General features: G+C 53.6%; 1 protein-coding gene across 2 annotated transcripts in view; it reads left to right on the forward strand.

Annotated features, from left to right (window-relative positions):
• Positions 1–19,480, forward strand: part of BABAM2 (BRISC and BRCA1 A complex member 2) — a 351,823-nt gene extending 332,343 nt beyond the window's left edge. For both annotated transcript variants that reach the window (XM_070428913.1, XM_070428914.1), the window contains one exon: positions 19,158–19,480. In XM_070428913.1, the coding sequence (XP_070285014.1) occupies positions 19,158–19,221 (64 nt within the window). In that variant the 3' untranslated portion in view covers positions 19,222–19,480. The remainder of the gene's footprint in view (positions 1–19,157) is intronic.
• Positions 19,481–23,514: the final 4,034 nt, after the last annotated feature.

Here is a 23,514-nt window from a genome sequence, read left to right on the forward strand (position 1 = left end):
TATACACTGTGTACAAAGTATGTGTAAAGCACTGGGAACCACCACACATGCACAGACATGCACGCACGCACCGCGGTCGCTGCCCTCCAGGTGCTAACACTCATCCACTCATTTTGAAGAGCCCCCCCACAAAGGCTGTGATTGACTTTGGATGGTCCGTCCTGGTGGAGAGGCCACAGCATTAACTACTCAGCCCACTGAGTGCAAGCCAGTTGCAGAGCAGGAAGCTCTGTGACTCTTCTAACCCCAAAATCAAAAGGTAGAAAACCAGAAGTTTCCATTACTGATTGCCTTAGGGATCTGATCATCCTTAACCTGTCATTTTTCCAGTTGTCCAGATAATGACATTTGTGGGAACATATATGTAAAGGCAAGATTATGTTGTTTTTCTCAAAATAAATGATAATGGAGCATCCTGGCCAGTCCCTCCTGACCTTCTTACAGATGGTAATAATAAATGTGTGCTGAGCACTTACACTGCACCAGCACGGCTGTCAATGCTGCGCATGGTTTACCTCCTGGGATTCTCATAACAGCCCATGAAATAGGTCCTGCCATCCACTGATTTTACATATGGAGCTGAGGCCCCCAGAGTGAAGTGGCATGTCCACGTCACAGAGTAACTCAGCACAGCAACTGAGAATACACATCGGGTTTCCTAACCTTTAGACTGGCATTCTGCTCTCATCATGCCCTCTCTTCCTCAGATTGAGGAAGTTATCCCAAATTCGCCAGCACCTGAGCCCAGCTGTCTGTTTAGAGCTGGAGTTTCTGAACAGACACACTCGGGTTCGGTGTGCCCCGGTGTGGATCTGATTAGCTTCTGCCCAGGTCACAGCATGGTCCCATTCATTCATTCTTTCATGAAGCAGATGATTCTGGAATTCATAGCAGGTATTAGGACCATGCTCAGTGATGTCTTGGACATAGTCCCTGCCTTCACTGCAGCAGAGGTGGGATGAAAATTCTGTTAAGTAACTCTCTTTCTTAAGGCAGCAGTGCGTGCAAAGTGCGGGTGAAGCACATAGGAGTCCTGAGGGAAGGAGATGATGTCTGTTTCTGAGATGAAGGAAGCTGACATGGAGGACGGGTAGGATTTGATGTGCAGCGATGGAGGGAGGAGACTCCTGCCCGGGGGATCAGAGGGCCTTGAGGCCGGGATACATTGAAGAGTAGAGGGAACATGCTCTGGATCAAACCAGCCAGAACTCCGCCCAGGTCCTACCACTTTCTAGTAGTAGTTTGTTACCTCATAGATGCTAGTAACATCCTTTCTCATAGGGGTTGTGGGTGTTAGATGCAAAAATGATTGTAAAATGCCTGGCATTTTGTTGGTGTTCAATTAACAGTAACTGTTGTTATTAACTGCCACGCTAAGACATTCTATCCTTTTTTTAAATGGAGGCAATAAAGTTTTTCTTAAATTAACAAATTATGTGTTGATACAGTGATCTGCCTTGGTGGAAATACATAAATCATAATAGGTCCTCTTGGCGTGGGAAATATTAAGAAAGGCAGTAAAAACTGAGTTCTCTGGTCACGCCTGTGGAACTCTATCAAAGAATGTTTGTCCTGGGCCCTTTCCCCTTTTTTGCCACCTCAGTGCCCTGCACTTTAAGAACCCACTCTGTTCTCCAGAGCTAGGATTGCCAGTTTTAGGAATTAAAAAATACCAGATGCCCAGTTGTATTAAATTTCATATAAACAATCAATAATTTAGTATAAGCATATCTCATGCAGTGTTTAGGACATACTTATACTGAAACATCAGTTGTTGTTTATCTGAAGTTTAAGGTGGCATCTGGCACGGAGAGCAGTTCAAGAATCAGTAGGACAGTCTGTCTGACTGAACGGGAAGGGAGACTCATTCATTTCTTAGCCTTTCTCTCAGGTGTGAAGGCCTGATAGCAGACTCCAGCAGTGCCTTCGGGTCACTTGCTGGGTAGCGACATTAAATGCGGATGGGACCCGTCCATATGTGTGTTGGGGCAGGGAAAGAGGCGTTGGATGTTTCTTACCAGTGGTCACGTATTCCTGGCCCTCTTTCTTCAGAGCATTCAGACAGGTGGCAGAATGGAGACATGCTTCAGGGTCTGAGCACGACTTGTGTCATGGAGTAAGAGCAAGGCCCCTCTCATAGGGTTTCTTCAACTGTCCCTTGTGGTGGGAGTGACTTGGAACAGCCACAGCAGGCATGAAGGTAGCTGACCAAGTGCTCTCTGCTCTGGTGAGTCTGACGGTCACAGTATTGGAGCTAGAAGGACAGTCCCGCAGCCTCACTTTGGAAATGAAAACAAAGACCCAGAGAAGGAATGTCTGTGCCCAAGGTCACACAGCGATTCAGAATTCGAGTCTGAACTTGAGTCTGGGTTTTCGGGAATAATCTGGCGTGTCTGAGAATTCCCAGCACACTTGTTCGGGTGATTCTGAACCTTTTCTCTGGATTACGTGGTAGCTGTGGTTTCCTGATCTCCACTTGCCTGCGCGTCCTTGGCACTGCCACGTGCAGTTTGTGCCTGACTCATCCTCTCCTGCAGGCAGATTTGGTTAAGCCCCCGAGGGCGCCATCACTGCAGCGGGGCGTTCAGGGCACTTTCTAAGGCAGCTTGATCCTGGCCCTCCCCGTAGTGCTTCCTTGCTGATCTCTGCCCCACCCTGACCCAGTGTTCTGTGGTTGAGATGGAAAAATCCACTTCAGAGCAGATGGCTTGTAACCTCTGTTTCAGAGGCATAATTGGCCACATTACATGAGGTGAAAATGAAAACAAAGCAGGGTGTAAGTGTGAGCAGAATGGCGCCCTTGGGCTTAAGAGTGACTTTGACCTATTCCTCCCAGACTAGAATGATTATTCTTGGGGGAATCACTTTATTAATAGTGTCACTAGCGGAGAGGCATCAGCCCTAAGACCAGCTTTATCTGCACACTCTGAAGGCAAGCCTGCTGCGCAGCAGCGCCAGCCACGTGGAAGCCCGGAGCAGCGATCATGGGATCTTCCACTCTTTATTTTCTTGTTCTTGCCACAACCTGTCATGAGACCAAGAAAACTTGTTTTGGAAATGCTGGATAGCCGAAACAACCTGTTCTCAGCCTGGATGAGAGCACTCGTCCTCTCTGACCACTCATGCCCTGTTCAGGGTTTGGCTGCTGTTTCTTCTCACAGTGTTCACGGCAGGTGCCAGTGCTTCCCAGGCCCTCGCTTCCCTTTCCCCAGCCTCCACAGGGACATGGTAAGACTGCCTGGTCTGACTGATGAATGAGCAGCAGCAAACATACTGAGGAGGATGTAACCCAGGGCTACGTCTCGGTGGTTGTCTTTCCCGATCCTGTGGGGTGTTAACCTGAGGTTTTCCACCTGCAGTGAGCCCATGGCTGGGCTGACCTTCCGCACTGAGGCTCCAGCCCCCTGCAGCTTCTCTGCTGCTCCTGCTCATGCAGGGCTTGGTCTCGGATGGTCTTGGCTGCATCCTGAAGTGAAGGGATCACCTCACTCCTCTGCAAATAGAGGGTTGGACAAGATAGAATTGGCGAACAGTAGCCTAAGGACACACAGAACCAGCTGCCTGTTTTTATAAATAAAGTTTTGTTGGAGCACAGCCACACCCATTCTCTTACTTATGGAGCATGGCTGCTATCACTACAAGGGAGAATTGTAGAGGCAGTATACGGCCTTCTCAAAATCGCTCTGACAATAAGCTGGAAATGCCTATCATCTGGTTCTTTACGGAAAGTTTGCTGATCCCTGGATTAGATAATCTGTAGGGTTTTCAAAGCCAGCTTTCTGTGACTTGTGGCAGTTCTTTTACCACCAGAGCTCCTGAAGTGACTAAGGGGCCAAAGAAAAGGGGTGCTCTCTTCCTCGTGGTAGTTACAATCCAAGCATGCTTTCAGATTGTAGGAATCCATGAAGGGTGGGGGCTTGTTTTGCTGCATGTCTGTATTTGTTTATTGGCCTGATGACTGTATCCGTGGTGTCCGCCAGTTTTGAAAAAAGGCGCCCAGCTATGTAGGTCTGACTGCATTCAGTGGCATGGTTCAGAGTGGGACATTTGTATCTACATGGAAGAGAGCGCTCGTTTGTCTGCTTGATGCCCATGACAGGAAATGCTGCCTTGAGAACTTGTATGGCTGCTCAAACCCACCGCACCCTGTCTGTGTGTGCCTCCATCTCCAAGTCTGAGCAGTGGGATGGGGCAGGAATGGTTCTAAGTGGCTGGGCAGGAGGGTGGCTGTGATGAGAAAAGCAAGAATGGGCCCGACGGGCATGGCTCAGTAGTTGAGCATCAACCTATGAACCAGGAGGTTATGGTTCAATTCCTGGTCAGGGCACATGCCTGGGTTGTGGGCTCAATTCCCAGTGTGGGGCGTGCAGGAGGCAGCTGATCAATGATTCTCCCTCATCATTGATGTTGCTATCTCTCCCTCTCCCTTCCTCTCTGAAATTAGTTAAAATATATTTTAAAAAGAAATGCAAGAAGGGGTCCTGAAGATGCCTTAAAAACGCAGAGACTAGGAAAGAACTAATCTTTCTAATCTTCTAATTTATAAAATTTGCATCCCAGCTACAGGCATCCCAGACCCACATTGCAGATACTTAGAGGGAAGCTGGAGTGCAGACTTGAACAGTCCTCTTATCAGGGCACCCTGGCCTATAGCGAACATTTGTGCAAACTAGTAAAAGGCACCCCCTGTAGTTGGTGCAGAGTTCCACTAATATCTTTGGGTAAGAAAACCCTGTCTCTTCCTGTGGGCACATAGCCCTGGGAGAGCACACAGCTTAACGAGTGGAGCAGGGCTAGCTCTCAGGGCAGCAGCTGCACCCCCAAATGCAGCAGCTACTCCCGATCCCTGGTATCCCGGAAGTCTGTGGGTCTTTTCACAGGGGCCTTGCTGGCCAACAACAGGTTAACGCTGCTTGGCCTTGGGTTTTGAGACCACAGCCGCCTGGGCTGGTCCCCCTTGGGCAGGCAGCGCGGCAGCAGGAGGTTGGCTCAGAGTCTCGGGCTGGAAGACAGTGCCCATGGCCAGGATCACAGAGACTTGGGCCTCTCCCAGCAGTCACCGTGGGCCCTGATCTAGCTTAGGGCCTGGCTTTCCTCTGCCAATTTCTGACCTCAAACTGGCTCAGCTTAAGGAGTGCACATGATTTTCCACACAGTTATATCTCAAAGGTGACATGCTAGCAGCACAAAGAACTGTGTTTCAGGAGGTCCAGAACAGACAAGCTCACAGTGGTGGGACTGACCTCACTCCTGAGGCATTGGGTTACCCGCTGCCCCGCGTGTGCAGTGACGACATTCTGCCGGGACACCCCGCTCGGCCGGCTGTGTTGTCAGAGCGGTTTTGAGAAGGCTGTTATGAACTCTCCGTGGGTGAGACGGCTTTGTGGTCAGATCTGATTTCCACCTCTCAGCTCACATTGGAAACTGTACTGGGGCCAGCCATGTGGGCACATTTTGAAAGACTCCTAAACCAACCCTTTTCATTCTGCATCTATCAGCGGTTCCCAGCAGTTCAGAGGCTGGAGAATTGGGAAGAAAGAGAGGCTGGGAGCGCATGGGAGCCAAGGAGTCAACATTGCTTCCAGTCCCCTTTCTAGGTTCTGAAAGGCTACTGGGAACAAGAGGGAATGTAGTTTGCCATGGCTTTGAGCCCCTAAAATTTATGTGCAGGCATCATGCTAAGGAGCAGTGAGAGTCCTGTGGACAAAAGCACTTCTCGCTGTGCCCTAAAAGATAGGAGAGGGAGGCTGGAAGGTGGGAGGTGGTCATCAGTGCAGCTGCACCCTGTGGGGAAAGCTGGTGGGAGCCCAGTGGAGTCCACATGGGGATTAGCCCTGAATGCTAGTAGGGCACCAGGAGCCCAGGCCTGAGGGAAAGAAATCCCCCAGTTAGCATATGTTTTCTATTTTAAAAACTTACCATTCTGAGTCACCAAACTCATAATATGCCCCTCACTTTTAGCTACAGATGCTACGGCCTGACAGGGGGTTGGGAGCAGGACTCAGCAGAGACCTTCTAGTGGAACATGGGGGCCCCAGGGCCCTTCTAGTGGAATGTGGGGGCCCCAGAGACCTTCTAGTGGAACGTGGAGGCCCAAGGGCCCTTCTAGTGGAACATGGGGGCCCCAGAGCCCTTCTAGTGGAATGTGGGGGCCCCAGAGACCTTCTAGTGGAAGATGGGGGCCCCAGGGCCCTTCTAGTGGAATGTGGGGGCCCCAGAGACCTTCTAGTGGAATGTGGGGGACCCAGGGACCTTCTAGTGGAACACGGAGGCCCCAGGGCCCTTCTAGTGGAACATGGGGGTCCCAGGGCCCTCCTATTGGAACATGGGAACCCCAGAGCCAAGCCCTTTCTGCTCCAAGCCTGTGGCCACAGAAGGCATAGAAGACATGTGCTATCGCTGGGCACTAGCCCGGATCCAGGCCCCACTCGGCCTTTACCACATGCCTCTGTCATAGACAAGATTATTGCTTGAATTAAGACGAGGTAATTTTAAAAGCATATTATGAAATACGAAGTATGAAGTTAATTCATTTACTCATTCAACAACTACTGAGTGCTTACTAGGTACAGGCACTAGGTCAGGCAGTGGTCCCAGTGTCCCAGGCCGCCCTCGTAAACAGGAGATATTATATAGATGTTTGTTGAGTTAATGTGACGTGGGAGTTCCTCAGAGTGTGCTGATGTAGCTATGAGGCGGGAGTGGAGGGTGGGAGGAAAGGAAACGAATGTGGTTTGAGTTCTTACCATGTGCCTGGCCTGTTGCCTCACAATAAATACCCCATGAGTCCTCTGGGTCCTTTGGAGAGAAACATATGGAGACTCAGGGAGCAACTTTCCAGGACACACAGGTAGTAAGTGACAGAGCCGAACTGGAATTCAGTTTTCTCGGACTCCAAAGTCATGCTCCTCCCTCGGAATTGGGTGGGAATGGTTGCAGGCGTTCTCCTTGCCACAGAATGATTGGCAGGCTCCCTCTGTACTCTATTTTTCTCCTCCCAAGGATCCCCCAGATCAATGACCCAGACCAAATCTAAGCCAAAAATGATCACTCCTGATTCTAAGCCAGAAAGCAGGAATCATGTGAAATCAAAGCAAGCCAGACCCCATGCTCCCAAGGCGCAAGGTTTAGGAAGACACTAGCCCCCTGTGCACACTGGGAATTCCTTCCAGGGTCAGCCACCTGAGAAAAGTCTCACCCGAACCAAGGACTCCTGGCAGAGGGAGGGCGGTGTCTTTCAGAGGCATAAAGCCACTAGCAAGGAGTTGTTGGTCTCCTCAGGAGATCTGGCTTTTTGAAATAAAATTGCAGAGGATTTCATTTGTCCTCTGGCCTGCCCCAATCCCGAGGCCTCCATTGCCTCTAGCTCCTTGGAGAAGATCATGGAGCTCTTGTCCTCATGTTGGTTCTCGGCTCAGCATCAGTGCATCTCTCTGAGGTTTAGCACCAAGAATTTACCCTAATAAAGGGTACAAAAAGAAAAAAGAACCGAAGAAGGTGTCTGGCTTCGCCTCCAAAACGGGCCCCTGCAACCAGCCATGGCCTGGACCTAAGAACAGACTTAGGAAAGAAAGAAGGTTAGTTATTCATTTAGTCCATCGGCAGAAAATTAGGGGATTGCTGTGGCGCTGAGGTGCAGCCCCCAGAGAGGAACACAGAAGCCCCGGGAATCTACTGAACTACATTCAACGCTGGGCTCCAGGGGCCCAGAGCAGCAGCACTCAGTGAGCACCCACCCGTGGCTCCGAGGGCAGCCTGGCCTTGGAGCCCAGATCACATGATGGAGGCCCAGCTGCCCCTCACACACATTCAGTTCACAAGGCCCCACTGAACCTCCGCCCAAGGCTGATCGCAGAAGTCAACAGTGTGTATACAAGAGAAATGGACCAGCAACCGCAGGCAATTTAGGTAGGATTGTTTGTTCAAGAAGGCAAAGGAAGGCCCATGGGTGGGGGTTTCCGGGGAACAGGTTTCAGTTCAGGAGAAGGAAGAACTTTATAACCTAGAAATGCCTGTAAGTAATGAGCTGTCCCTTACAAAGGATCCACAAGCAGAGGCTGGAGGTCCCCTCAGCAGTGCTGTTGGGGCAAGTCCTGTCCTGGACAAGGTCCTGTCCTGGACAAGGTCCTGAGATCTCTTCTCACGGTGACGTCTCCCATTCGTACAAAATGAGTGGCTCAGCAGGTCACGCTATGGAGCTTCAGAGGCAGGACAAAGGACTGCGGGCTGGGGTTGGCAGGCTCTGTGGAGGGCCTGCTGCGCTCATGCCAGGCCTTGAGGGTGGGTAGGTTTGGGGTAAGTAGGGAGCCCCCCAACATGTTGCATGGTTCAGGAAAGTACCCTTTACCTGCAAAGTGAAGGGACTCCTACTTAGCTGGTTCCCAGAGTTGCAAAAGGGAATTAATTATTGTTTGTGATGCACTTTAAGATCCCCCGATGAAAGGCCTTGTATAAATGCAAATTATTATTATTGTCATTAAAGGTGCTAGACGTCTGGCCTGCTGGATAATGCCCTGGTTTAGCTCTGAGCAGAAAAGAAAGTGAACCCCAGGCAGAAAGCTTGCTCTGCTTGTTCGGAGCAATGGTGGTGAGAAGGAGCGGCCCATGACGGAAAGTGAACCCCCGACTCCTGGCCAGGGTTAGCAGGAGCTCCCTGCTCTGGGAGTCAAGTGTGTGTGTCCTCTGAGGGCAGGCCCTGCTTGGGTTCACTCCTTGGCCCCTGCAGGAGCCAGCCCTTTACTGGCACAGGAGCTAAGCATGAATGAGTGAGTGAGTGGTTGTCGCTGGTCTGAAGGGTGGAAGGAACATGGCCAGGATGGATGTTGGCCATCTATTCTTGGGGTCCTATCTGGAGACAAAGGGGAGAGGGATGGAAACCTCACACATGTGCAATGTCTTTGACGAGGCTTATTAACACTCTTGAGGGAACACCTTTAGCAAAGCATGGCAAAGAGGTCATTATTAATTATTGCTTCCACTTAGGAACTGTCTCTGGCTAAAGTGGTTGGATTGATACCACAGCAATAATTAGAATAAGGATAATAGTATATTAGACCTGGCAGTGACCTAGGGAGCCATCCCTCTGGGACACGGCGAGGTGAATGCTCACCAGGTCACATAGGGGTAACAAGTGAGCCAGAAGCACAAGTCAGCCTCCCCCGGTTCTAGGCCACAGCTCAGTGCCGTGGGATAACAGCACCTACCATTTTAGAGCACTTGACGATGTAGTAGTGCTCAGCAACCTGGAGAGCCTTGCGATGCCACGTGACTCCATGTTAAAGGACCTTCTGGGGCTCAGCATTTGGAGGGCACGCACAGTGCCTCCGTGCGCCTGGTGAGTTGCGCTGCCCATCCTGCTCTTTCTCCCCTCTCCCCGGCCCTAGGAGGCTCCTTCTTCCAGGTGCCTTAGTGCCTCCCGAACCAGATGGGCAAGCGAGAGAGAGAGGGAGTCAGGTTCATCCCTTTGGTCCATTGTTACCACAGTCATAATTCTACTGAAAAGCCACCTAACGCAGGTTCCTAGAGGGATCAAGACACCCGTCACCACCTCCGACACGCAAACCTACAAGAGGGCGGACCATGTGGAAGGGGTTGTAAGAGCGGGTGTGGGTGTAACAGGAGTTGACAGTAAACAGCTCTCGAAGTTCACTCCCAGGCTGTTGGTAATTCCAGATCTAATAGAGGAAACTAAAAACCAGCTAAGATGTTGTTTGGGAGGGGGAGGGTCACCAAAAAAAAAAAAATTAGATACCACCTATGTCCCTCCTTTCTTGTGCGGATGCACAGGCAGCGGCGTGACTTGGTGTGGATCCCGCTCACTCCCGTGCTCCCTCCATGGAGATCCTGGCCGTGAGGAAGGAGGTGCGCGTTAAGTCCAGCAGCGCTGGGTCACAGATAGCTCTGCCACCACCCGGTGTGCGACCCTCACCGAGTTACCTGCATCTCTGAATCGCAGATTGCTCCTTGGTGAAAAGAGAGCCAATAATACCTCACTGGTGGCAGCGACGGCTGGCGAGTAGTAGGCACCTCCCCTCCTTTATGCTCCCAGCGTCCAGACTTTTACCACAATCCACAGGAAGACGTTTATTTTCTATCCTAATCCAGTGTATGTAACGGAAACAAACATTTCACACAAAAACATGTCTCCTTGCCACATGTGATTTACTCTGCTCCTATTTGACTCGATTTCAATGCTGTTCGGGACCCACTAAATCGATTTCACAACACTCGTGGCTTACACCCGTCGTTTGCACAGGCCTTGTTGATACCAGGTGCGGATATCACTTTCCCACCGTGGATGTATGATCCTCCTTTCCTTTCTGTCCTTCCTTCCTGCCCGCTCTGTAACTGGTATACGGGCCCTCCACCTGCCCAAGTCCTGCCCTCCTGCCACCCTGCCGTGGAACAGCACCCAGCCGGCCCCCAGGGGCCGGGACGCCAGCAGGGAGGGCAGCCGCTGGCAGTTTCTTTATCTGGAGTTGCTGCTTTTCCACCTGTAAGCCCCAGAGCCAGGCGTCTGGGGAGGTTGTTTCAGCTGCCAGGCGGGGGATTACAGTGAAAAGAAGAGGGACCATGCCATCCTGTGCCCCTCCCCGGGACCTTCAGGGTATCTGTGAGCACCCAGCTAGGAGGGCGAGTACCCAGAGTGCTGGAGTGACCAAACGCTGTGCCCAAAAGACAGCAGGTGGGGCCCGAGGCGCTGCGGGCGGCATGAGCTACAGCCTCTGGATGCTGAGAGTCCAAGGGAGAGACCAAGGGATAGCCAGCAAACAACACAGAAGCCAGAGAGGCTCTCAGGGAAGGAGAGGGTAGTTTCGTGCCCCGAAGAGATGGTCCCCTACATGTTCCATCAGCCCTTGGGGGGCCTGGCTCTTCCGTGGAGGCAGGTGCCTGGCAAGGCTGAGCAGAGGCCTTGGGCACCTCCCGCCAGAGTGTGACTTGGGGCCTGGACCCCACAGTGGTCGGGACCCACACTCCACATGGTCAGCTCTGCTGGGACCCTAGCACTTCCTCTTTGAGGCTCATCCTTTGGTTTTTCCCCTGTTGCTGACTAAGACGGCAAGGGTAATTTGTGATCTTGGCCGTGACTCACCACCACTGGACAGGGGGCAGCTTCTCCCTCACGGTCCAGCACAGGTGGCCTGCGGAGGAGCCCTTCTCCCGGCCGGGCCTGTGCAGCATCCTGCCCGGGCATATGTGTGGCCGTCAGCACGAACCTATGCTGAGCTCCTGCTCGTGCAGCCCTGGGCAGACTGAGCAGAGGACTTGAGGTGCCCGCTGCCAACCTACCTGCCACCGGAGGCACACCTGGGAGGCGCAGATGGGGAGACAAAATGAGCATAGGCTGCCCCTCTGCTCTGGGGTCCCTGGCCCAGGCAGCACCATGTCCCTTAGTCCCCTGTACCCACTATCTGGCTTCAGCCCAGCCAGGTGCATGCCATCATCTTAGCTGACCCCCCCCAACACACACACACACACACACACACATCCAGGTCCAATCTTTCTCAGTGGCCACATTGTCACCCCCTCCTCTCAGCCTCTCATCTGGTAGGTTCTTGATGAAAACAGCATCAGCCTGAAAGTCAGGAGATTGGAGGACTGGCTCAGACTGTGCCTACTAGCTCTGGGGCCTTCAGTGAGCCCCTGGGACATTCGTCCATTCATCCATTCATTCATTCATGCACCAAATTGAAATTCACCTGCTGGGAGGCCCTAAGGAAGGTGAGCATGGGGCCCCAAGGCTGAACCGGCCCCACACTCTGCCTCAGGTGCCCACGAGGGGATCTGTGCTAACACCTGTCACTGTTATGAGCCATATTCAGTTTTCCCTTCCCTGTACTGATTGGACAATGTGAACTCTGAGTTTTCTTTCCTTTTTTTTTTTTTTACAAAATTCTATAATTCTACGTTCGTCTTTAAATGAGCCAAATGTTTACGTTCGTTTGAGAACTAGTTATTGAGCGGCTGTGTGTTGGGTAGTATTCGTGAAGCCGGGGTGCAGAGATGGATGGATGTGACATGATCTTGCCGTCCGGAGCTTCTCCTGGGTGTGGGGAATGGTTGGGATGGCAGAGCGAGCACAGAGATGGAGCCCAGAGCAAGGAGCCTGGGAGGACTCCCCTGCCCCTCGCTCTCCCGTGGCCGGCTGGCCCTCTCTGCCCTCCTCTCCTGCTCTTACACTGCACCAGGGATGCCTGGGAGCAGAGGTGCTGGCAGCCCTGGGAGCGAGGCCTGGCCCTGCAGCTGAGGAAGTGGGCGCAAGCTGCTGTATCCCAAGGAACTGGCTGGGCTTGGGAGACTCCGTGGAGTGCCTCAGGAGAGAGAACTACTGGGTAATCTGACCAGTTTAGAAAAGCATTTAAAAATACCCTATGATTTAGAAGGAGCCAGATTTCATCCCAATTCTTTGATGTCTAGATTGGATCCCAGTTGGTTGTTTATTGAACTTCTCCTAAACAGCTCTTGATTTAATTCAACACATACTGAGACTTCATCACAGCCATATGGCCGGCGAGGAGCCCGAGCTGCATAAGATGTAGTCTAGACACCAGTCTCTACATCTCAGGTCAGAGCAGACCATCTGGGCCGAGGTGGGGGCCGCGTGCCTGGAATCCAGCAGAGGGGAGGTCGATTCCAGCTCAGGACCAGGGCGCCGCCGGACCCCGAGCTTGGGGTATTTTCTCCTCAGTATGAGACCAAGCCTTTGCGTCACGTGTCCATGTTCTTGATTTGAAAGTTTGGACCCCTGAACATGAACCCGGTCTGCTCAGGGGTTGGCACATTTAGGGAGGCTGTGGGCGTGTGCTCATTACAAGCACTTGTTTGTTCCTCAAGCCCACACTACAGTGCCAGGCTGACATCGCCCAGGCATGGCTGCAAAATAAGCGCCCATTGCGTCAGGCACTGGCTCACCAGGCCGCCCAGAGGTGTGGGCAGTCTGCACAAGGCCTTCGGGGGGCTTGGGGTGAAGGGCCCTGAAGTAGAACCAGTCTCTCTGTAGAGACCTATTATAAGGATGACCCCCTTTGACATGGGGAGAGGAACCCCAAGTGAGTCAGTATTTGCAGTGGCCGTTCATGACAGTGAGGACTAGACCACGAGGCATGATTAGCGGGACTTGTCATTCACTATTTACAGGACTGCTTTGATTTGCAGACCACAATCAGTCTTCATATGACTGATTGAAAACATGTGCCAGTTAAGTCACCGCTGCAGAAGAAAACTGGAAAAAGAAATGAGCCTTGGATGTTTGGGAACTTGCCTCTATTTGCCAAAATGAATTCTGACTTGATTAATATGTTCTTGGTTTCCTGACAATGAGGGTCGTGTCCCCGAACCACTCCTCCCGCCTGCCCCGCCACCACGTTGGCCTGACTCTGGCCAACAGCATACGGCTCATCTGTGATTGTCCAGAGAAAAGTGTTTTTGAATTCCAGAGAGTCTACTTTTGCTCCTGTTTTGGAAGAAGGCAATTGTTTAGGCCCTTGCAAAATAACAGGTCCTATGTGAGCGAGGCTAAAGGCAGCAAGACCACAGGGCCCTCCACGCGGCCGTGCTTCTGTGAGATGTGCTCGGGGGCCCTGGGGTCGGAGTGGCATTGGGCAGGCATCTTGGCAAACCTGCTAAGCTTGTTTTGCACTGGCAGATGGGAACTGGTGTGAGTGGCAGCCGGGCCCGCACAGCCGCTTCCTGCGGCTCCATCCCTTCTCAGAGTCTACCTCTTTGGGCTTTATAGCCTGTTTTTATTTTCACTTCCTTAAGCTGTACTGATTCAGATTTTCAGATGTTGACTTCATGGACTTTTGTTCTTTTGAAAAGGTTCATTTAATAAATTAAAAACTAACTACAGTAGGGAAAACCCTGCTGCTGAGACCTTGTTGAACAAAAATTCCTAACTGCCTCCCCCAAGGTCTCTGAGGATGCTCCTGACGGCTCCCTGTAACTCTCTGTAGGGGTCCAGAGCGCCTTCCCCAGACACGGGGACTATTGAATGTCTCATGCATTGTTTCCCCTATCAACTCACTCCGGCTTCCTCACTCCAGGCCTCCTCTCATGGGAGGGCAGAGGGCTGGTCCAGGCCTTCCATCCTTCACAGGAACTGCCTGGGGTACCACCACCTTCTGCTCCGGGCTCTGCAGTGCCCATCACTAACCCCGCCCCATTTGTGCGGAAGTATCCCTGATGATGGCGATAACCCCACTGCCACCTCGCACACGGCCACCACTTACAACACATCGGACCCTGGGCTTGGCTAGTGCCCTGATTTAACAGAGGAAGAACCAAGACACAGCGAGGGCAAGTGCTTACACAAGGTCACGTGGATATCCTAGAGCAGTGGTCGGCAAACTCATTCGTCAGCAGAGCCAAATATCAACAGTACAACGATTGAAATTTCTTTTGAGAGCCAAATTTTTTAAACTTAAACTATATAGGTAGATACATCGTTATTAACTTAATTAGGGTACTCCTAAGTTGGCCTTTGCTAAAATCGTCCTCAGTCTGATTGAGGTACATTCGCTGAGGTCGACCCCTTCCAACTTTCCCATCCACACTCATTTTGTATACTTGTTTCATCTGTCTCCTTTCTGAAAACTGACTTCTGCGCATGGGCCATGAAGTTTCAATCGCACTGTACGTGCGCCCGCACGTGGTATTTTGTGGAAGAGCCACACTCAAGGGGCCAAAGAGCCGCATGTGGCTCGCGAGCCGCGGTTTGCCGACCACTGTCCTAGAGCCATAGCTGGATGGCACGTAGAGACCATCAAGTACAAATCTTGTTACAGCTGAATAAAGTGAGTCCCAGTTTCCAGTGACCAACCAGCCGGGGTGGGGACCAGAACCCATGTCTTCTGCCGTGTGGTTCAGTGCTTTTTCCACTTCCCCACTGTCTCCCCTTCGTGACGCATACTATCCTGACCAGAAAACGGTCAATTGGAGGCCAGCTTTGATGTCCCCACCATGGGCAGTCAGAGCCCCATGATTCTTAAACGCCTTCCAGTCCACAGCGTCAATTCCCCCTGGCCAAGCCTTTGACCAGAGCCCCTCACAGGTGCACCCAACAGGGTGGCAGGAGCCAGCAGGGCCTGCAGACGCCTCCGCTGCAGGGCTAATCCTGAGAAGCCATGTGTGTCACCAGCAGCTCTGCACTGGATTTGAGATGCAGTGTCCCAGCGACTCTGCTGGATGTTCACCCTGAGGCCGCCGTCTCCATGCCTCCACCTGCCAGCCCGGTGTGACAGTGAACAGTGCAGGGAATGCCGAGCTGAGGGCAATGACCCTGGGACTTCACCACACAGGGTCTGACTGTCCCCACAGACTCGCGGCCTCTTCCTCTCAGTCCCAGCTCGGTCCCTCGGTAACAGTTGGCATCTATTGACCATCTGTTATGACAGCACCAGACCAGGTCTCACTCCTCCTGAGCATTGCCCTTTAAGGTGGGCATTATTCCTTTCTTTTGTAGGTGATGAAACTAAAACTAAAAAGGGGGGTCTCTTGCCCAAGAGGTACTGCCAGTAAGGAGCAGGTGTGGCGGGCTCCAGAGCCCACACGCACTGCCCGTCCATCACAGCCTGCCATCTGCAGGGCCCCCGAGGTCACCAGGCTCGGCCCCCTGCTTTGTATATGAGCCCAGAGAAGAGCTTTAACTCTGGACCCAAGACTCAGAAGAGTAGACCCTCTGAGCATCTCAGTTCCCTGACCCCTGCACCACAGAGTCTATCTGCTCGGCCCCTGCTGTGCCTGCGAGCTGAGACCTGAGCCAGGAGCCAGACCTGCTCCAAGTCCTGGAAAACCTTCCATTTACTCTCCTAGCCTCAGACCCTGGCATTGCACTGAGTTCTGATTTTGTAAAACCGGGCGCAAAGGGCCTGGGATAAACAAAGGATCAGAACCTCCCCTCGTCCTAAGGCATGTTGAGCTCCAGTTCATCTAAAAATAAACTCCCGTGTGAGGAGAACGAGGGCCCGGCTGCCTCGGGTCCCTTTCCTGCCTGCAGTCTCTGCCAGCCGATGGGGGGGCGAGGCCTGCCCTGCCGACCCTGCAGCACTGTCAGAGCTTGATGTACACTTTGTCTCTGGGTTAAAGAGGTTTTCAAAGGTGACACATAACTAGTGCTGGTGGCAATATATACTTGGCAGCTCTCCATTTTCTCCAATAAAAACATGAAATAAATGAAAACAGCGCTTTAAAAAAAATCTATCTATTGGCTGGGAGCCATTGTCATTTCCCCACCCTTAACCGACTTCACGAGGTGGCTGAGCAAGCGGCACTGCAAGCTGGTGGTCTCGTGCCTGTGAGTAACCTTCTCCAGGCTCTTCCCTCCAGGGCACGCAGTAGGGCTGCGGGGAAAGCCCGGGGCAGAACAGGAGCCTGCAGAACTGTCTGAAGCAGGAAGGAGCTTGCTGTCAGGCGTGCTCCCTCTTGACCACAAGGAGCAGCCTCTTCCCCCAGAAGTTCCCCAAGAAAACCAGGGCTGCTCTTTCCTCCTCCACGCTGTCTCTTGGCCTGTCCCCTCCTCACCAGGGGGCGTCTCCTCTGCTTCATCCCAGCCCCCATGAGGACCAGGAGAGGGTGTGCAGGGTGGGTAAGCGCTTAGGGTCCGAAGTCTCAGAGAAGGTGACAGTTCGGACCGTGTTAGCAAGATGAGGATGAAGGAGGGGCTTGATCTTTCTTTCTCATCAATTGTTGGCAGTTTAAAGTTTGAGAGTGGACTACATTTTCTTCTTCAGTACCTGAGTAATAACATGCATGTGCTTCTGGGTGCCATCTCTCACCTTCTTAAACAGCATGTAGTGGACACGCCTGAACTGCTTGCAAACGGGCGGCCCTCAGTCGTCACCTTAACAACAGCCGCCACGGGCCTGCTGAGCACGCAGTGGCAGGTGTGGGGTCACCGGGAGGGGACGTGCTCTCGCTTCCTAGGGCTGGCAGGCAGCCCAGCAGGTGAGACGTGCGCACAGGTGACTGACGCCCTGGGAGAGGCACAGTGTCCACGTGCAGGGAGAGGACCGGCCGGTGGCAGGGGAGGACTTGCTGGGAGCAGGGCCTTTGGCCTGAGCGTGGAAAAGGCCCCCTGTGAGGGGAGAGCAATGGCTGGATTGGAGGGCGAGGTCACACCCAGGACTCTGATGGGCTTCCCAGGGCCCGACATCCCCAGCTACACAAGACATCACAGTGGGGAGACTCACCTGCAGCTTTCTTAGCTTCTCAAAGGAGGTGGGGTTGGGGGGGACAAGATCCCAAAAATGTAACGGAGGTCGCAGGGACCTTCTTTAGAGTGTTGTGGAGCCAGAGTGGAAGTCACTGAGTGCGGCGAGTTTGGGGGCGTGAAGGCTCTCGGTCGGTGGTGACGCAGAGGTGAGGTAGGCCTGTGTCTAGCGAGAAACCGCTCCTGTAGCGGTTTTGTTGAAAGGTAACAAGACCGAGAGCCAGAGGGTGTCAGGAAGGAGGGGACATTCGGGAGGAAGAGGGAGGACCTGCAGGATGAGTCCACACCAGGGCCTGGGGAGAGGTGGGAACAGAAGTGCAAATGGGCCAGAGCACTTTCAAGTACCGAAGCGTGGGGAGCACTTCTTTGGGGACAAACATGGTGAATGGCAGAGAGACAGCAGGCCCCGGGACTGGAAGTTTGGGGGAGGGATGGGGCTGGAGACCCAGACTAGGTGGGTCTCTGCTGCCGGTGGTGTCGGTGGTGTCGGCAGGCAGAGCCTGGGGTGTGGAAAGCAGGGCAGGATGGAGGAGACCCCAGGGAGAGCTGGTCTGGGAGTGGGGAGCTCTGTGGTGCTAATGTCTCCTCGAAAGAGAAAGAAAGGTGGTGGTGGGGGGTGGAGTGGTCCACTGGTTAAGTGCTGCAGAGGCTGCGGAGGTGGGACTGAGGGCAGAGCAAAGCCGTGACATTGCAGAGGACTTGGGTTGACTTGGTGCTGGGGGGCAGGCAGGGGCGCCACCCATAACTGCAGTGGGCTGTGATCAGGGAGGGCCCCCGCCCCTGCAGAAGGATCCCTGAGTTTTTCCAGGAGCTGCAGTGCCACGCGGGTTAGAACTGCACCCTAAATAAAGTGTACTGCGGGCTCCCTTGAGGGAGGTGCATGAGGCCTCTGCAGTCCTGGTGACAAGTCTGCTTGGTGGCTCTTGCTAGTTCACACTGCAGTTCTGGGAGAGCCACTTCCGGATAAGTACGGCGTGACTTCTCTGCTCATACGAGAGTGAGGGGTGGAAGAGAGAGGTAGGAGGCAAGCCTGGGTAACCAGGCATGGGGTGCCCACCCCAACCTGTCTAGCTTCCTCTCCCTCCACTTACTGCGTTTGGTTCCCAGCTCACAGCAAGCTGTCCCCTGCCCCCAAGTCACTGCCCCTGCTGTCTTTCCTGGGCACCCCTGTAATTCCTGCTCCCCCTCCACCTGCACTGATCACCCAGGTGGGTGCCTCCTGGCACCTCCGCAAGGGCCCTTCCCACCTCAGTTGGTGTTACCTATGTGTCTGTCGCCTCTACACTGAGCCCTCCTGTGCGGCAGGTGCCATATCTGTGTCATCTCACAACCCCAGTGCCCATGCCTGATGTACAGCATAGGCCCGTTTCTGCAGATTCCAATGTGGGTGCCAGAGAGGCAACGGCAGAAGGTGTGCCCCTCCCGGCAGGAGGCTTTGACTGACAGGGAGGGAGGGTCCTCTTGATGCCCAGCCTGGCTTTCTTTCCAGGAGGCCAAGCTACATATATGGTTGGGAATAAATGGAGGCCGGGGATGACTTAGAAATCCTTTTAATTAGACCCTCTGTCTGCATGAAGTTAACCGTCCAGCTGAGTGAAAAGTGCAACCTCTTTATGTTTCAGACGACGAGAACGGCGGGTGGTTGGGTGGTCAGTCTCTGGCTTGTCGGTGGACAGGCCTTGCCTTTGGGCTGGGAAACGGCAGACAGACCTGAGTACTGATGTCTCATAGGAGGTCTGTGCCCGGCCCTTTCGTCTCCATGCAGACAGAACAATCGTGAAGCGCATGCAGCTCCCTAGGAAAAAGCCAGAGGCTTTGCATCGGAAGGAAAATCCCGCCCAAGACGCCTGAACAATAAATAACAACTGTCCTGCGTTAGGTGGGGAGCTCCGCGCCGCCCTTTGCCGAGTTGTTTGTGCTAACACAGCTCCTCTCCCCTCTTTCCCACCAGGGCTTATTTCAGAACCTTTGTCCCTCAGTTCCAGGAGGCAGCATTTGCCAATGGAAAGCTCTAGGAAACACCAGTCTGGAGCGGTGGCCAGCCAGACTGCTCTGTCCACATGCGTGTCAGCACATGTGCTGCTTCCTGGAAGCCACTTGGACCGTCTTCAGGCAGCGTTTTCACCCCACACAGCAGCTTCGCGAGCCCGCCTGGAGCCCACGCTGGGGCTGGCTGTGGTGAGCTCCTCGAGCCACACCCCCACCCCCCCTCAGTTCTCCCTTTGTTTCCTTCAGTGTAGTCCTGACTTGGAAGAAATAAAGTCACAAAAATCATGATGCAATATTTTTCCAGGGAAAGTAAGACATCATAAATGCACACACCCTTATTCTTTGTCCCTGAGACCTCTTGTAAGTGTTAAGATTAACCCGTGTGTGTGTGTGTGTGTGTGGTTTACATTTCCCACCATTTCCCACTGGGGCAGTCCTCCACTGGAAAAGGCACTGCCCGAACCAAACTGACCAGCCTGCACGGTTTCAGCCGTCCACTCAGCCAGGCCCAGGCTGCAGCTCAGAACCACTGGGCCCAGCACCAACCCCCTCCCACCCCTACAGCTCCGTGTGCACAGCCCCTGCGGACCCCAAGGCCGTCGTTCGTTTGCTGAATGTGTGATGAGTGTGTCCCTCCCTCCCCCCCCTCGGCTGACGGGAGAGCTCTTGGGGCACCTGCAGCACTGGGGGAATTAAACCTAAAAGTGGGGCCTCGGGGGTTACCTCTGGCCGGTCCGTGACCCAGGCTCAGACCTGGCAGCTCTGCACCGACCAGGAGCAGAGCCAAGGACCGTCTGCCCTAAGTGTGTGGCTTATCGGAGCCGGACGGGGTCTCAGGAATCATCTTGTTTGCACCCAGGCCTTCCCCCTGCGGCTCCCTAGTGTACAGAGCAGAGAACTGAGCCCCGAGCTGTGGAGAGTCTCCCAGATCAGCAGCAGAGCTGGGAGCCAGGCCTCACTACTCGTCACGGCTCCCCTCCTCACACCAGCTGACTACAGCCCGCTTGGCAGCTTTACAAGAGTCGCAGCTTAGTGGAGCATTCTTCCACCCGGAGGCTCTCACGAAAGGAAGCAGGACCTGCACACAGAGGCGAGGGACAAGCGCTGCCCTGCTCCCGGCTCTTCCTTACACCACCTGCCTCCCAGGTGGAGGTGAAGCGGCCCCACCTGTGCAGGCTGCACGTGCTTTCACCTGGGAGCCCTTTCCCCGGGAGCCTGCACGGGACCAGCGCAGTCCTTCGTGGGGACTGGCTCTCCCTCCTGGATTCTCGGCACCAGGAATGTTCTCAGAGGCCGGAGCGGAGCTGACAGACTCCCGGCTCGGCCACCAGCTGGACAGCTGCCCGGCTTGGATCCTTTACTGCGTACTTTGCCCTGGCCCTGAAACCTCGGGAATTCCCATGACAGAAGAGTCCAGGGTCCACCCCCCACTCTGCCATTAGCTGGCTGGATGACCTTGAGGAAGTCCCTTCTCCCTGTTCTACAAGGACTCAGCTCACCCGACTTGCCCGGGAGCCTTTAGAGACTTGCGCTGGGCCCCCGCAGGGTGCTGAATGGGAGCTCGCTCGCCAGCCCAGGCCCGGCCCCTGGATTTGATAGCACTCCCAGGCGATGGTGCTGAGTTAGGGTCATGACCCCTCAGCCAGCGGACTGTCCCTCTACCGCAGCGCATCTGTGTGCCAAGCCCCCCCTCTCTGCTCCATAACACTTGGGTTTGCTGGGGCCGCCCTCCCCACGTGGAGGGGCTTGGAGGGGCTCGCTGCCCGCAGAGCTGAGAGCTGACTGAGTCAGGTTTCCTCGGACCCAGGAGGGGTTCCACTCCAGGTCTAGCAGAGGCAGCTGTGGGTGGGAGGTGGGCAGCCTGGCCCCTTGAATTTCAATAGCCAGTCAGTAGCGACAGCAGTCAGCAGCGGGCAGTGTGATCTGGGAGTGGCCCTCCGGCCCCTGCCAGCCTCGGGGATCCACGGAAGCTCGGGCTGGCCGACGTTAATGACGCCCGCATGTCTGCGAAGTGCACACATCCTCACTCGGAAGTGCTGCCCTCACTGCATCTCAGCACAGCTCCACCGCCGCCCTGTGAGGCAGCCGGGGAGGAAGCGGCGCAGAGAGGTTGAGTGAGTTACCCACGACTCCCAGCCAGCCCTGCCAGGTCAGACTCAACCCAGGCTCCTTCCTGGTTGGCGATCCAGTCATTTTTCACCTACGTCCACGACTCTCTAGTAAACCGAGGCTTATTTTATCTTTCCCAGTAAAGGAGGATGTACTACGGATAAGCTTGACTGAATACAATGTGATTTTTAAAAAGACTTTCCGCCCCCTCAGCACAGGGGGAGGGTTTGGGGAACCAAACAGCAGAAGGTGATAATAGCAACTTCATATTTCCAGTGCCTGGGATTCAAACCAGCACTTACGAGATTGTATCTCTTCCCCCACCCCCAGCAACAGAAGCAGGTGGCGCTTGTAAATGGGTGACAGTCACCTGTATCTGTTTAAAACTTCTTTCTAGTCCGGCCCGTCACCAAGCGTTGCACTGCACACGGGGCGCAGCCCAGGACTAATTAGCAAACGGCTACAACGTGCTTTGAAGATGAAAAGTGTGATATAGGAGAGCGCATTATTATTACCACCTAAATCCTGCCTGCAGCTTACCCAGTCCTCTCATTTCAGCGAATCTTTCGCTCACACAGACCAGGAAAAGGACTCGGATATGTTTACTAATAATACCCCGAGTGACCAGGGCATCTTCTGGGCCCGGGGCAGGAGGCACGGGAGCCCTGGTGGCCCGAGGTCAGCCTGCTCCCTGCCGCTCAGATGGCTTCCTAGGGACCCACCACCTGCAGGCAGGCGTGCTGATGAGAGAGGCCCGTCTGGGGCGGGGGGGGGGGGGGGGGGGGGGGGGGGGGGGGGGACAGCTGGGAAGAGGATGCGGGTGAGGAGGAGAGAACTTCTGTTTGAATCCTGCCTCTGCCCATTCAGTGCCTGGTAAATACTTCACAAGCCGTTCTTGAGCAGTTTATACAGGAGGGGGCCCTGATTTGTACTGTTTGGCAATTCCCCAAGTGTAAACACTCCCACCGTGCCGACTGGGGCCCGGAGTGTGAGGTCGCCGGACGCAGGCGGCCTTGCCGGGTGAGTGGGCTCCAGCGTGGGTCTTTCCTGAACCCGAGTGTTGCTTTCCTCACCTATAAAATGGGAACCAGTAATGCTGCTTTATGCTTGCAAGGAAAGCACATACAGCACCAAGCAGGGTGCTTGCACACAGAAACGCTGGCTGAGCAGTGGCTGTCACTGCAGACCAGAAAAAGGATTTTCTGATGTTGACTTTGGCCTTCATCTAAAAAGTCAGAATGTCCCTGTTAGAAAGTCCTGCCAGTGACCCTTTCTGGATTACTAGGAAGACAAAACGATGAGTCATCATGATGTTAGCGAATGAGAGATTAGACGCATCTGTGGGAGTTCCCAGACCCTCCCCCCCTGCCACACACACACCCTGGTCCTGCTCTAACACTCAGAACAAACAACCCACTGACCTGCTTGTTCACCTGGCCCATGCTTTCCCACGGCAGGACAACCAGAGCAGCGCAGGTCACTTTTGCTTCTGACTCAGTTTCGGTTCCTGGTGGCTACAAACTCTTGTTTTGGGGTCACAGCCTTGCCAGGGAAACAACCACATTCAGAGTGCCTCTTGCCTGGGCCTATAAATAGAACTAGCCCCAATCCTGACCCAGTTCCTAGGGACGGGCTGGTCCCACCATTCTTAGCATGGTAAGATGACATTGAATTCTATTAATGGCATCATAATTAATTCATTGGTGCTTTTTAAAGTGAAAACAAGAGAAGGAACGTCTGCTTTGTTTATGCATCTATGGGGCTTACGTACAGTGCCAGTAGAGTACACGTTGGGAGAGGGGACCAGATGTCAAATGGAAAGAGGGAGGTGGGCGGCTGGTATTGGTGAGAGCTGCTCTCATTAAGCTACGAAGGATGTTCCATGCTAGCTGCTGTCCAAGTATGTGTTGTCTTTTTTATCCTCAAAAACAACTAAATGAGGGCAGGTGTTATCTCTTTTTTATTATTGCTATTTGAGAGAGAGGAAGGGGAAGAGGGAGAGAAGAAACATCAGTTTGTTGTTTCACTTACTTATGCATTCATTGGTTGATTGTGTATGTGCCCCAGCCAGGCTGAGGGTGAGTGTATCATCCCCCTTTGACAGATAAAGAACCTGAGATAAAGAGGTTAGATAACTTACCCGAGGCCTGCAAGTGGGTATTTACTTACTCCTTCATCTATTCTCTCCCTTCTTCCTCCCTTTTCCCCTT

This window comes from Myotis yumanensis, unplaced genomic scaffold (genome assembly GCF_028538775.1).
Source record: "Myotis yumanensis isolate MYYU_CA2020_CCGP unplaced genomic scaffold, mMyoYum1.0.hap1 SCAF_11, whole genome shotgun sequence".
NCBI classification, from domain to species: Eukaryota; Metazoa; Chordata; class Mammalia; order Chiroptera; family Vespertilionidae; genus Myotis; species Myotis yumanensis.